This window comes from Cnephaeus nilssonii (genome assembly GCF_951640355.1).
Source record: "Cnephaeus nilssonii genome assembly, chromosome: 2".
Classification (NCBI taxonomy): Eukaryota; Metazoa; Chordata; class Mammalia; order Chiroptera; family Vespertilionidae; genus Cnephaeus; species Cnephaeus nilssonii.
In genome coordinates, this window is record NC_137073.1 from 98,597,700 (window position 1) to 98,612,702 (window position 15,003).

The 15,003-nt window shown below is 48.8% G+C and overlaps 1 protein-coding gene across 2 annotated transcripts in view; it reads left to right on the forward strand.

Moving 5' to 3' along the window:
• MYO10 (myosin X) overlaps nucleotides 1-15,003 on the forward strand; it is a 206,223-nt gene that overhangs the window by 167,759 nt on the left and 23,461 nt on the right. For both annotated transcript variants that reach the window (XM_079791410.1, XM_079791409.1), the window contains 6 exons: nucleotides 3,732-3,838; nucleotides 4,732-4,965; nucleotides 5,628-5,673; nucleotides 6,349-7,215; nucleotides 8,272-8,395; nucleotides 14,407-14,650. In XM_079791410.1, coding sequence (XP_079647536.1) covers nucleotides 3,732-3,838; nucleotides 4,732-4,965; nucleotides 5,628-5,673; nucleotides 6,349-7,215; nucleotides 8,272-8,395; nucleotides 14,407-14,650 — 1,622 coding nt within the window. The remainder of the gene's footprint in view (nucleotides 1-3,731; nucleotides 3,839-4,731; nucleotides 4,966-5,627; nucleotides 5,674-6,348; nucleotides 7,216-8,271; nucleotides 8,396-14,406; nucleotides 14,651-15,003) is intronic.

Genomic DNA, 15,003 nt, shown 5'->3' on the forward strand with positions numbered 1-15,003 from the left:
GCCACAGAGAAGGAACAGCCCCCACCCCACCGCTCCCCCCTTCCCCCCCCCTGAGCCCCAAGCTCCGTGTCCTATGGTCCTGCTGGCCTCTTGTTTTTTTGCGTTGGAAAGATATGGTTGGGATCATGCCCAATTTAATCTTTTGTCTTCCAAACAGTATTTATTGGAAGTCCTTGGCTTTTCAGGGATTCTGTTTTTCTTAGGGCACACCTTGAAACATTGGGCCCAAGTGTTTCTGTGTTTGTATTCTCTCAGGCAGCCAGCAGACTTTTGCTGCTGGGCAGCTCGGTGCCTGGGACATGCTGGGCAGCCCCATGTCTGAGAAGATGCCTGCCTTCTTGCTAGGTTCTCGCATGGGGGGGTGAGGGTGGCAGAGTGAGCTCTGGTCTCTCTTTTGTTTTCCCAATTGAATTTATTGGGGTGACATCTATAATAATAAAAGCGTAATATGCTAATTAGACTGCACAGCCGAACGACCTTCTGGACAAAGCCCGGGCTGCGAGGGCTGAGCCCCTTGCACGAATTTCGTGCATCAGGCCTCTAGTTGGTTAATAAAATTATACCGGTTTCAGTATACAGTTCTACAATACATCATCTGTATATTGTATTGTGTGTTTACCACCCCGAGTCAAGTCTCCTTCCATCACCATTTATCTCCCTTTTCTCTTCTTCTGCCTCCCCTCACCTCCCTTCTCTTCCCTTTCTTATAAAGGCACTAATCCATCATGGGGCCTCACCCTCCTGAACTTAATTACTTCTTGAAGGTCCTACCTCCAAATACCATCACTTTGAGCCTTAGGGCTTTAGCATAAGATGCTGGTGGGGACACAGACATCCAGTCCATCATAACATTGACCAATGTGGGAGCAATAACAGGTATTTGGGCATCACCTCAGGGCCACTCAGCAAGGGAAAGTATATAATGGACATTCTCTTCTGCTCTTGAGTTATTTTGACTGGCCAGGGACTTAAGGTCCAAGCATCTAATAGGGTAGAGATAGTGTGCAGAGGTATTGTATTAGTGACCTATTGCTGTGAAACAAATGGCTACAAACGTTAATTATCTCAGTACCTGTGGGTCAGGGGTCCAGGCACGCTACTGGAGGCTCCCCTCAGGGTCTCCAGGCCGCAGTCAGAATTCCTTCCAGGGCTGCCTTTGCCTCTGGATTATACAGGTTTCAGTATACAATTCTACAATGCATCATGTGGTGCCAGATTCCACTTCTTTGCAGTTGGGGGAGTGAGGTTCCCGCTTGCTTTCTGGCTGCTACCTACGGCTGCTCTCTGCTTCTAGACAGCCCCCTCCCCAAGTTCTTGACCACATGACCCCTTCCCCAACCCTCCTAAGATGGAGTCTTATGTAAGGGGACATAGTCACAGAAATGACTTCCCATCACCTTTGCCATGTTCTGTGGGCTAGAGGAAGTCACAGGTTCCACCCACACTGCTCAGAGTAAACAAAGTAAGTCACTGGGGGTCACCTCGCGGTGTGTCCTCACAGGTTTATGGGTCTCTCTACCTAGAATTCTGCTCCCCCTCCTAATTTATCCAACTCATTCTTCAGTTACCAACTTAGATGTAGATTTTGACAGGAATCCTTTCTGACAGTCTTCGGGTACCCTATCCCAAAAGCTCACCCCAAAACTGGGTGAAGCCCCTCCTCTGTCATCTCACCTCATCCCATTTTTGGCCCTGTTGTAATCTCTTGTCATCGCCTGTGGATTTCTCTGCAGTTCCCCAATGGAGAATGCAGAGTTACTTGTTTGTTCTACACACTGCACATCGTAGGAGCTCAATCAGTGGCACAGGGATGCCATACATCTAATCACTCAAGGAAGCTTTCTAAAGAAGATGGCGCAGGGGCAGCTCTTGGCAGTATAATATAGTCTGCTTTGATTTTTTTTTTTTAACCAGAAAGATATTCTACTCTCAACTACAAACGGATATCCTCCTCCCGTCTCACTGCTTTATATAGCGTAGTAGCATCAGAGATCACGATGACTCAGCCAGCCAGTAACAGTCCCTGCTCAGCTCTGAGGACTCAGTGTAGCTTCACTTACAACTTTCCTTATGGGAACCCGGCCCAAGCCAGGCATGGGAGCCGGCATAGCACAGGGGACACAGAGACATAAAGACATGGGCATGGCCCTCACTTCACTGTGTTGCTGGGAGAGCAGACATCCACATACAAGTGAAGAGTCATCCTTTAAGGAATGAGAACACAGGTTCCCCAGAGGAGAGCTCCCTGTGGGTTGACATGATCAGGGAAGTAGTCAAAAAGCGGAGTCTTTAAAGACTTAAGATGTGATTGATAAAACATCGGAAGAAGTAGGAAGGAAGCTTATCAATTCACAGAAAGTTGGGAAGTAAATGTAAACAGAGCGTGTGAATTGTGTACACTAAGTAGCTTTGACCTTAACCGACCACCATTTGACTTAATTATATGACTAGCGTGTGTGTCTGTCGGTATTGCCGCCAGAATGTCTTTGCATTTAAAGCCTCGAACCTCTGATGAGCATCTGGATTTTCTGGTAATTTCTGCAATTATAGGAAGAAGACTTTATAAAAAACTACTTAGGAGCGTTACTTGTGGTGGTTTTACACATGCTGGGGAACCCAGGGCAGGAGTAAGTAAGGCCGTGGGTCACAGGTGGTCGGATTCTTTAGTTCCTTTTTCGGCCCAATGTCTGGGAGCGGGCAGAGCAGAGTCTGGGAAAATGTGCCATCAAGAGAACATCATGCATCATGACAGACCAGGATGAGCCACAGGAGCGTAAATTTAAAAATCATGCGTGAGAGGCTGTCATTCGGCTCCCTCTCCCAACCAACATGCCCTCATGCTGACCGTTCACAGAAAAGCATACAAATATTTGGCACTAATTTTTTTAGGGTACTTCTTCTTTGTGCATTAAACCTGAAATTGCATAATTAAAAGGTATCTTGATTGAGGGATTATTTTTTTTCCAAAAATATTTTTTCAGAAGTTATTAAAGTTACTTGAGAAACAGCTGTGCAAAAAAGAGGCTCTCTGATTCCTCCCCCGCGCTGCCCCTGAAAGCAGGCCGCGACTCTCCCATGTGAAAGGTCCTCCCTGTGCCAGGAGAATGACGGCATCCTTATCACCAGAGGCGGGAGTCGAGGCTGAGAAGGCTGCAGGGAGAAGAAACTAGTTACTTCATCAGTTTGCTGCCCCAAACACAAACCCCTTTGCTTTGTCTAATCGTCACGAGTAATTGTCTCTGTGCCTGAAACTGGCGTCTAAGCTGCCTGCTCTGGTCACTTCGGGGCCCATTTCTGTGAGACCTCCATGTGGACGTAATTATATTTGTTTTTTTCTCCTGTTAATCTGTCTTCAGTCAGTTTAATTGTTAGATCAGCGAAAAAAACAAAGGAGGGTAGGGAGGAAAATTTTTCCTTCTTGACTGTATAAATACTGAATCATTATGATGTCCACCTGAAACTAATGGCATGTTATGTGTTAGTTTATGTCTCTGTAAAAAAATAACAAGGCCCTTCCGCACAGGGAGTGGAGAAGCACGGGGCTGGAAAGCGTGGCTGTGTGTGCTTGGAGCAAAGTTAAGGCGAGGGGAGAGAAGGCCTAAGACTCCCTGCCGTCCCCCCTGCTGTGTCCACACTGCCTCCCCCCCCCCCCCCCCCCATAATCTCTGACTTGGAGACGCCTTCTACCAGCCACCTGCTTTGGATCTGACGTGTCACTCCCTCCTGGACAGGTCTTCCTTCGAGAATCCTTGGAGCAGAAACTGGAGAAGCTGCGGGAGGAGGAAGTTACCCGGGCGGCCATGGTGATCCGGGCCCACGTCTTGGGCTACTTGGCACGGTAAGAAGCATCGGAGGGGAGAAGGCCTTAAGCTCCATGCAGCCTTCCCGATATAATCCATCGGGTGGGATAGGCTGGTTGGGTGCTTTTCCTTAAAGGGGACCTGGATGGAAGGTTAGGATCAGGTGAAGGAGAGCCCCAGGTCAGTGCTCCTATCTCGCAATGCCAGATGCCTAGTTAGCTTGCCCTTGGCGGAGAGTAGGAAAGCCCCCCCGCCCCCCAACCTCTCGATTAGAGCACTGGGATGAGGGGACCGTGCTGAGATGCTTAAATTGCTTCCCAGGTTCATCTTCTTGGCACGCGGAAGCCAGAGGCAGCCTGGCTGTTAACGTTGGTGTTTTGGCTGCTGATATTGGTGTCTCATTGGGTCCACAGAGGCCCACCTTCAGCGTTGACCAGAGAAGGCAGCATCTTTTCATGTGCGTTTGAGTTCGGTCCACGCCTGTGGACCAGCATGCCACCTGAGACCCCACACTGTTACTTGTTCTGCAGTCCAAAGCTGTCCTGCTGTGGCAACTTTTTTGTTACTGTTTTCCCCCCTTCGTAAGAACAGTGGAATATATCTTTAAAAATCTCTTTTGGTCCTGTTTACAACCCAGCTTCCTGCCAGAACTTTTCAAAGTCAGCATTAGGGATTATGTGTTTATTTTCAGCCAGGATCATGATAGGGTTCTTGCTTTACTTTTGTTTGTTATTATTCTTTTGTTTTTCTTCTGCCTTGGTTTTGCCCAAAGGGGCCTCCTGTTTGAGACAGACTCTATAATGAGAGCATCTTCCCAAACGAGGTCCAGTTCCTTTGTCTTGTGGCATCAACGGAAACTCACTCGAAGGCCTCGAAGCCTCATTGCCTCCACAGTTATTCTGTTGTGCTGTGTCTTTGTTTTCGTTTTCAGAAAGCAATACAGGAAGGTCCTTTCTTGTGTGGTGATGATCCAGAAGAATTACAGAGCATTCCTGCTGAGGAGGCGGTTTCTGCACCTGCGAAGGGCAGCCATTGTTTTCCAGAAGCAGGTCCGAGGTCAGATGGCTCGGCGGGTGTACAGACAGCTGCTGGCGGAGAAGCGGGAGGCGGAAGCAAAGAGGAGACGGGAGGAAGAGGAGAAGAGGAGGCGGGAGCAAGAGGAAAGGTATGGCGCCTGCGGATGACACAGAAGGACACCTGTTGAGTTGAAGGCTCGGTACCCCTCCTCACCCCAAAAGTTCCCCATGGATGCTGCCCAACCTGCTGTTGGAAACAGTAGCTTCTGGTGGCTCAAATGTAAAATGTCTTGGCAGCATTGAGAAGCTGGTTCTGTGTGTGTTTTTATTTAATGCACAGAGTAAATACACTGAGTGGCCAGATTATTATCATCTCTGAACGCATAATAATCTGGCCACTCAGTGTGTGTGTGTGTGTGTGTGTGTACACACACACACATTAGAGGCCCGGTGCATGAATTCGTGCATGGGTGGGGTCCTGCCAGCCTGGCCAGGGGGGAGGGGATATGGGTGGTTGGCCGGCCTGCCTGCTGGTCGAACTCCTGGTCGAGGGGACAATTTGCATATTAGCCTTTTATTATATAGGACATACACTGAGTGGCCAGGTTATTATGCGTTCAGAGATCATAATAATCTGGTCACTCAGTGTATATTGCCAAAGGAAGAGGCCCCGTCCATCATGCTTTTTAAGTTGTCTTAGCAAAGCTTTTTAAGGAAAATGAGCAGTCTCTGACAAGTGGTTCTGGGATTTTTTTTTTTTTTTCCCCATCATGTTTGTTTATTTTCACTGTCTTTTCTTTCCTGTTTTTAGAGAAAGAGAGAGGGCACGAAGAGAAGCCGAGCTCCACGCCCAACAGGTGACAAATTCAGTGACAATGCTGCATCTCGTCCGTCCATTTCCTTCCCACTTCAAACACTTTGACTCAGAGTGTCTTCCTATAGAGATGTAGGAAGAACATTAGGAGGGATGTTTATGGTGCAATTTCTAACCCGTTACAGTTGGGTGAAAATTAGTGCATGACTAAGATTTTAGTGTGAATCATGACAGCGTAACTTCTCTAAACCAGCGCAGCCCCTGTGTTAGTGCGCTCGGGCTGCCATAACCAAGTGCCACAGCCCGGGTGGGTTAAACACTAGAAATTGATTTTCTCACCATTTGGAGGTCTGGAAGTCTAAGATCAAGATGTCGGGGGTTTGGTTTCTTCTGAGGCCTGTCTCCTTAGCTGGCAGGTGCCCGCCTCCTCGCTGTGTTATCACATGGTCTTGCATCCGTGCCTGCATCCCTGGTGTCCCTCTGTGTCCAGTCTCCTCTTACAGGGACACCAGTCAGATTGGCTTAGGGCCCCACCTCACAACCTCCTCCTAACTTAATTGCCTCTTTCAAGGCTCTGTCTCCAAATACAGACACGTTCCGAGCTCCTGAGGGTTAGCTAAGGCTTCCACATATCAACTTGTGGGGGGCGATCACAATTGTAGCCCAAAACAGCGTGTGGTGGTTCGTTACTGACAACGCCTCCTTCCCCTCCGTCCAGGAGGCAGCGGAGCGGAAGCGGCAGGAGCTGGAAGCCTTGCAGAAGAGTCAGAGGGAAGCCGAACTCCACCGGGAGCTGGAGAAGCAGAAGGAAAACAAGCAGGTGGAAGAGATCCTCCGCCTGGAGAAGGAAATCGAGGACCTGCAGCGCATGAAGGAGCGGCAGGAGCTGTCGCTGACCGAGGCCTCCCTGCAGAAGCTGCAGCAGCTGCGCGACCAGGAGCTCAAGAGGCTGGAGGACGAGGCCTGCCGCGCCGCCCAGGAGTTCCTGGAGTCGCTCAACTTCGACGAGATCGACGAGTGCGTCCGCAACATCGAGCGCTCGCTGTCGGTGGGCAGCGAGTTTTCCGGGGAGCTGGGTGACCTCGCTGAGAGTGCGAGTGGGGAGAAGCCCACCTTCAACTTCAGCCAGCCCTACCCGGAGGAGGAGGTGGACGAGGGCTTTGAGGCCGAGGACGATGCCTTCAAGGACTCGCCCAACCCCAGCGAGCACGGCCACTCGGACCAGCGAACAAGTGGCATCCGGACCAGCGACGAGTCCTCGGAGGAGGACCCCTACATGAACGAGACGGTGGTGCCCACCAGCCCCAGTGCCGACAGCACCGTGCTCCTGGCCCCCTCCGAGCAGAGCTCCTCCAGCGGGGAGCCCACCTACTGCCTGCCCCAGAACGCGGGGGGCCTCCCCTCCCCGGAGGGCGACTACGACTACGACCAGGACGACTATGAGGACGGCGCCGTCACCTCCAGCAGCAGCGTGACCTTCTCCAACTCCTACAGCAGCCAGTGGTCCCCAGACTACCGATGCTCCGTGGGGACCTACAACAGCTCCGGGGCCTACCGCTTTAGCTCCGAAGGGGCGCAGTCCTCGGTGAGTACCCTCTCCCCTGGGGGCCCCGGCTGCCCCCCACGGAGATAGGAGCTTTCCTGAGCCACACCCCTGCTGCTCCATCCCTTGGACCAGGCCAGGATTTCAAGAGTCAGGCTCTTCAAGCCGATCTCAAACCACTTTCTCTTCTCCAAAGAAATCGAGTTAATAAATGGAACTTGGGTGTGTCTGCTGTAGATCTAACACAAAGCCCAGCACTGCATTTTGCCCAAAGCCTAAGGAGACTTTGGCTGTGTCTGTCCCTGCTTTGCAGCCAGTCGGGAAATGAGACCTGCCCTGATTGGAACCAGAAGAGCCAAGGGCATTTTGGAGAACTTTGCTCACAGTAGCGTCACAGTCCCCACCGCAGGATGTCCTAGCTTGTTCTGGTTAGAAGGGAGGGATCTTTCAGGGCTTTAACAAGTCTTTTCCAGAGTCTGCATTTATTTATCACTTATTTTTTAAAATATATTTTTAATTAATTTCAGAGATGAAGGAAGAGAGATAGATAGAAACATCAATGATGAGAATCATTGATTGGCTGCCTCCTGCACGCCCCCTACTGGGGGGATCAAGCCCGCAACCTGGGCATGTGCCCTTCGCAGGAATCCAACCTGGGAGCCTTTAGTCCACAAGCCGACACTCTACCCACTGAGCCAAACCGGCTAGGACTACTTATCACTTATTTTTAACCCCACGCCTACCCCCACCCCCTGTTGGCCATGCATTGAATACTGCCTTGACTTTCTAAGACTCGATATTTTTAGCTTAGTAAATTAAAGGCAGTTAACTCTTGCATGGTTTGATGAAAATTAGGCCTTTAAACAGCAGTGTTGTTTCTCGAGTAGATGGCTTTTGGGTTAAAGTATGTCTAGCATTTTTTGTATCTGTGCAAGGGACCGTGTGAATGTTTTGGCGACCATGCCACTGTAATGTTATGAACCGTGGGTCCCTTCTTTGCCGGTGGTTTTTCCTTTTCTCGATGCTGGTAGATGCTGGGCACGTTTGTGCCTGCTCTCTGGTTTTCTTGCTCACCGTTGCTCTCTCCTCCTCGTCCAGTTTGAAGACAGTGAAGAGGACTTTGACTCGAGGTTCGACACGGACGATGAACTTTCCTACCGGCGGGACTCGGTGTACAGCTGTGTCACGCTGCCTTACTTCCACAGCTTTCTGTACATGAAAGGTACGAGCTGCAGCCACCAGGGCGCAGGGGTCTGGGTGAAGCAATGGGATGTGGAGGCTGTGTTTTCACTGAGGCTGATGGAGGGGGTTGGAAATATCACCCTCCCTACCCCTCACCTCGTGTCAGGTTCTCTAGCTGCGAGGAGGATGCCATGGTGGTGTGACCTGGGTGACACGGTAACACCAGGGAGAACATTGCCTCGACTCCCCTCCGTTGGTGCAGTGTTAGGACAGAGTTGACAGCCCCGGTTACCAGTGATGAGAGTGACAGTTGGACGTTGGGATTGCTGTTGAACTTGGAATGTACTGCACTGCACCTTACTCCTTGGGGACCTTGGGCCACACTCCTTTGGGAAAGTACATACTCCTTTGGGATGTACATACATCTTTGGGAAGGACAAACGTCTCTGGAAAGGACCTTGTACTCGTGCCTTGTTCACGATCCACTCTGACTTCCGAATTGGTGACGGGGTCATGAGAAACCATAATCGTCACCGGGTTTTGGTAGGAGCTTTAGATGGATCGTCAGGAAAGGGGGCCGTTGTGTTTCTCGCATGGCCCTGGACTGGATGAGGGAAAGAGTCCAAATCACAGGGATAGGGCAGGGCAGACAGGAACCGTTGTCCCCAGATGATGTCCCTCACTTGGTGGCCCTTTCTTTTCTCCCATTTTCCTGTTTCCCCACAATCAAGTTCTTTGTTTTCTCTGCCCCTTTTCTTCACTTTCTTTCTATGACCATCCTTAAGCATTCGCTTTTCCTTTTCTTTTTTACTCCACGAAAAACTTGATTCTGTGTTCCTTTTCTCCATTTCTTCTGTTCTTTGCCTTTGTTTCTCTCTTCTATCGGCATTTTCCCCTCGTATCTCTTGTCCTCCTGAATACTTTTTTCTATTCTTACGTTTTTCTTTTATTTGGTTCCCCCCCTACTTCTGCACCCCTCTTCAACACTGGCCTGGCTGCTAACATCAGTCCTGCTGTCCTCAGCCCCCAACCCCCAAGGTGTGCATGGAAACCACACCAGGTTTGTTTTAGGGGAGAGCTGCCTTTGCCTGAAGTTACTGGTTGGTGAAAATTTTTATAGGAGCCTTAGGATGACAAAGATTGAGACAGTCTAGCCAAGTGACCTAGCTAGCATCCGATCACATGATAAAGAACAACAGGTAGTCAAAAACCAGGACCTAATAATCCAATAACTAACCATAGCTATTAAGATTTTTCTCATCTATCTCTCAGGATAAATATAAGCTTTTTATTATTAACTAGAGGCCCAGCACATGTTTAAAGGCCTAGCCTGTCCCCTCCTCCACCCCCTACCCCCCACCTTCCCAACCACCCCGGAGGCTCTCTGTCTTTTGAGCCACATTCTGAAGCCCGAACCTCGCAACCGGGTGAAGGTGGGGAGAGCCACCTGACACTCCCCAGGAACCTGAAGTCCGAGGCTGAGTGTGACCTGCCCGTGGTCTCCCCGAGTAAGTTTTCCCTGAGTTCAGCCTGCACCCCATGACCCCCAAGTCTGAGAAAGGTAGGGACTCAGAAGCCTCTTTATATTTTTTCAAAACCCACTTTAAAATCTGGAATCACCTGAGTTTCCCTCTCCTCCAAACCTGGCATTTCCTTACCAATGCAACCAGCTCTGCTTGCAGCTCCACTCTGCCTTCCCTCCACAGAGCCCGTCCTATTCCCTCCGCGCCAAGTGCTCAGGTCCCGCCCCTCCCTGACGTCAAGGGTCTATTCTGCCTCGTCATTGGCTGCCTCCTGGTGATGGATTGTGACAGGGTGAGGGCATCATAGCGTCAAGACGTGACGCCCACCAAGGCTTTTATTTATAGGATGTATTTCCTCCTCCCAATTAATTGTAGTTCCTAAGTTAGCTTTAAGATTCCCTATATCAGTATAGCACTCTTATTTACAATACTAGAGGCACCCACCACTGCTGCTGCGCTCGCCAGCCATGAGCCCGGCTTATGGCTGAGCAGTGCTCCCCCTGTGGGAGCACACTCACCACCAGGGAACAGCTCCTGCATTGAGCATCTGCCCCCAGGTGGTCAGTGCGTGTCATAGCAACCGGTCGTTCTGCTGTTCGGTCAATTTGCATATTAGCCTTTTATTATATATAGGATAATGTGTTATTATGGGCAAAGCCTCTAATTCAATTTTTTTTAAGGTAGTTAAAGAGAGGGGCAGAATTTTCACTTGAGCCTGAAGCTAAAATTGCCCTTAGCTCAAAAATCTGCATACCACTGAGACCCATCTTGGTGAGGCTCATTCTGAACCCCCACACTGTTCTATTATGTGTATAAGTATTGGGAACCATCTTATCTCTTTGGTAAAAGGAACCTTTTGTTATGTTACAATGACTAACTTATCTCATGAGTTGTGTTTTGGCTTCAAGCCTATATGCAGTATTCATGCAGCAACTTCAGCTCTTCTGTTCAATATTTACCCGGCATATCTTTATTTTCTTTTCTCTCACTCTTTCTAGATTTATATGTATTAGATAGGAATAGCCCATGGACACAGACAATAGTCTGGCGAAGGCCTGGAAGGGGCGGGTGCAGGGTGGAGGAGGTCAATGGGGGAAAAAAAATAAAACAAAGGGACATCTGTAATACTTTCAACAATAAAGATACATTTTAAATAAAGGAAAATATCTTAGTTGAAAAGAGTTTTATGTGAAATAATATAAGTAATTGCTCTACACTGTACTTTATATTCTCAACTCCTCTCAAAGAGATATTAATTGAGCCTATGTTCACTTAATGTTAATTGACCCTATGTTCATTGATTACAGGACTGACTTCCGCCATGCCGACCCAGCACTGACTGCTACAGGGGCTGTGATTAGACCCTGCTTTTCTCTCCTGGCCTTTGTCCAGGCCTGATCGCAGCCCCCTTGGCAGTCAGTGCTGGGTCGCCTCGGCTGAGGCGACTGCAGTACTGACTTCCGGTTGGTTGAGCCTCCAGTCGTTGTGGATGTGACGGACCCAGGGTTTTTATATATTAGGATGTGGCATTGATTTATTACACAGTTGTCTGATTAAGACAAATAAGATTAAGAAAAAGTAAACATGCATTCAGAGCATTACGTTTCAACATTAAAAAGCTCAAGAAGGTAAACAAGTGAATTTTTGGCCAACTCTTCTCTTAAAAAAGTTATTGTGTAAATGCATCATTACATCTTTAATAAAGCATTAAATAAAGCTGTGGCCAAAAGAGATCAGAGAAACCCTCCTATATAATAAAAGCCCAGTGGCTGAAACGGCAGAATGACCAGAGACCAGAATAACCACGCCCCCTCGCCCTGGCTGGCCCCGCCTCCCAGCGAGTGGTTAGGGGCAATCAGGCAGGCAGGCAGAGGCAGTTAGGGGTGATCAGGCAGGCAGGCATGCGAGTGGTTGGGGCGATCAGGCAGACAGGCAAGTGGTTAGGGGCAATCAGGCAGGCATGCAGAGTGATTAGGGGCTATCAGGCAGAAAGGTGGGCAGTTAGGAGCCAATGGCCCCGGGTTGCAAGAGGGATGTCTGACTGCCAGTTTAGGCCCGATCCACAGGGATCCCGGTGGGATTGGGCCTAAACCGGCAGTCGGACATCCCCCGAAAGGTCCCGTATTGCGAGAGGGTGCAGGCTGGGCTGAGGGACACACACACACACACCTATGCACAAATTTTGTGCACCTGCCCTCTAGTTAATAAGGAAAATCAACCACCAGATATGAGCATAAATGAGCCTTCACCAGCCTATTCATCTACTAAAGGTGTTTGCAGTTGGAAAGTAATAGCATTGCATCAAATTCTCTAAATGAAGGCCTGTTGAGAGAACACCCAGAACTGCAGAGGAAGGACTGGGAACGAGTCCTATTAAGAGCATAAGAGCAACAGAGTGAATACACTGGCAGTGAGGGCTATGGTGATGACTGTTGTAATCTGTCTTTGAAACCACTGTGAATAACCTTTATCATTTAAAGACAATAAGATAATAGAATAACTTTGTGTTACCATTTCCTCTGGGCTTGTTTGAGAAACCCAGATTAAAGTCACAAATCAAAAAGAAAAGAAAGTTTTGGTAGTCTTTGGCAAGTTTGCTGTTTGTTAGGAAATGGCTCTGGAGCTTGGCGTGACCACAAAGACTTCTCAGCCAGGTGAGCAAGCAGTGCTCGAGATACTAGAAAGGGCGGCAGTTTGTATTACTCAACGAAGCAGGTGCTCTCTGCACACCAGACAAAGGCAGTGTTGTCATTGCCTTATCTGTTCCAATGTGAGATTTAGATCTATAATCATTGAAGAAATTAATCTGAGGTCTTATTTAAATTTATTTCTAATATGTGAAAGAAAAATAACTTCTTCATATTTACTTTCAATATCCATGTTTAAATGTCTCTTACTTTTAATTACTGTCTAGTTAAAAAGATGTGGAGATTTTATAATAAACTGGAGGCCCGATGCATGAAATTCGTGCACGGGGGCAGGGGGTGTCCCTCAGCCCAGCCTGCACCCTCTCCAATCTGGGACCCCTCGAGGGATGTCCGACTGCCCGTTTAGGCCCGATCCCACTGGGCAGTCGAACATCCCTCTCACAATCCAGGACTGCTGGCTCCCACCTGCTCGCCTGCCTGCCTTCCTGATTGCCCCTAACTGCTTCTGCCTGCCAGCCTGATCACCCCCTAACCACTCCGCTGCCAGCCTGATTGATGCCTAACTGCTCCCCTGCCAGCCTGTTTGCCCCCAACTTTCCTCCTCTGCCGGCCTGGTCACCCCTAACTGCCCTCCCCTGCAGGGTTGATCACCTTCAACTGCCCTCCCTTGCAGGCCTGGTCCCTCCCAACTGCCCTCCCCTGCTGGCCATCTTGTGGTGTCCATCTTGTGTCCACATGGGGGCAGGATCTTTGACCACATGGGGGCAGCCATATTGTGTGTTGGAGTGATGGTCAATCTGCATATTACTCTTTTATTAGATAGGATTATTGAAGTAGATTATGTTCTTCAGTGGATACGTTAAAACTGACTTTTTAAAAATACTTTTTTTATTGATTTCAGAGAGGAAGGGAGAGGGAGAGAGAGAAAAACATCAATGATAATAATCATTGATTGGCTGCCTCCTGCCCCCACCCTCCTACCCCCTGGGATCAAGCCCGCAACCTAGGCATGTGCCCTTGGCCGGAATCGAACCTGGGACCTTTCAGTCCACAGGCCAACGCTCTATCCACTAAGCCAAACCAGCTAGGGCTAAAACAGATTATTGAATGATGGCGATAAGAGTGTCCTTGAAAAGTGTAGACTACTAAGATAAAATCCTGCTAGAAAGGTATTAGAAATATTTTTTATTTTATCAAAGGTGACATACATATATCTTTGTCTCCTTGTGTAATTTTGCTCAACAACAACAACAACAAAAAAAAACAGTGTCCCATTAAATAAGTTATAGCTAACCTCATTTTTTTAGGTCTAATTACAATTCACTTTGGAGTCTTACTTTATTTCATATTCTAAATCCTATACCTTATACATGTCCTTTTCAGATGCTGCTGCTTTTTTCTTTAAGATGTGTTTATCCAAAAAAAAGGCCTACTTTATTTTCCTATGTAAGTTAGAGTTTATTGCTAAACTACAAAATCACCGACAAGTCATGTTATGTTGACCAAACAGGCAGGAATGTATAAACTTTGAAACCATTTTAAACTAATTTCCCCTCTGGGGCATTTGAAGGTAAACATACAGAAGTGGTTCTCATCCCATGCCCCTGACTCATTGCAGGGTTAGATGTCAGTCAACATGAGAAGGGGACAACATTCTTGTGTTATCCAGCCAAGCTAGTGTAATATCAAGACAGCACCCCATAACAAGCCAGCACCCCCTGAACCTCCAGCAGTGCCACCATCCTTCACTGAGGGGTGTCTGAGGGCAGGTCACGAGTGGCAAAATAAAGGAGAGGCCGAACCTTAAGACCAACTGCTATTGTCATCCCATTTGATTGGCTTTTCTTAAACCCCTCCCTACCCGATCTTGTGGGGAACAGGTGGCCTAATGAACTCCTGGAAACGCCGCTGGTGCGTCCTCAAGGACGAGACCTTCCTGTGGTTCCGCTCCAAGCAGGAGGCCCTGAAGCAAGGCTGGCTCCACAAGAAAGGCGGCGGCTCCTCCACGCTGTCCCGGAGGAACTGGAAGAGGCGCTGGTTCGTCCTCCGCCAGTCCAAGCTGATGTACTTCGAAAATGACAGCGAGGAGAAACTCAAGGGCACCGTGGAAATCCGGACGGCAAAGTAGGTGGATGAGCCTTGGATGTGGCCCAGTGGGTGGTGCTCTGGGGCGGCTGGATCATCTGCTGGTGCCACCAAGCCAGCCGGTGCGAGTTCGCTGAGGCAGTGGGCTGCAGTAGGGGTTGAGTGCGTCCCAACCATTCACTTCAGTGGCGTGCTTAGTGAGGAAATGAGCGGAACGACTTCATCTGTAAACGGGTCACTTTCTATGCTTACATTCAAACATGGCTCTCGTTTTTACGATGCTGGTTGGACACGCAACTAGCCCACTGGAGCCGTGATTGGTGGTTTGCAGGGATCATGGTTGAACGATTGGCTGAGAATCTCTTTATCATCCTTTTATTGGTCAACATACC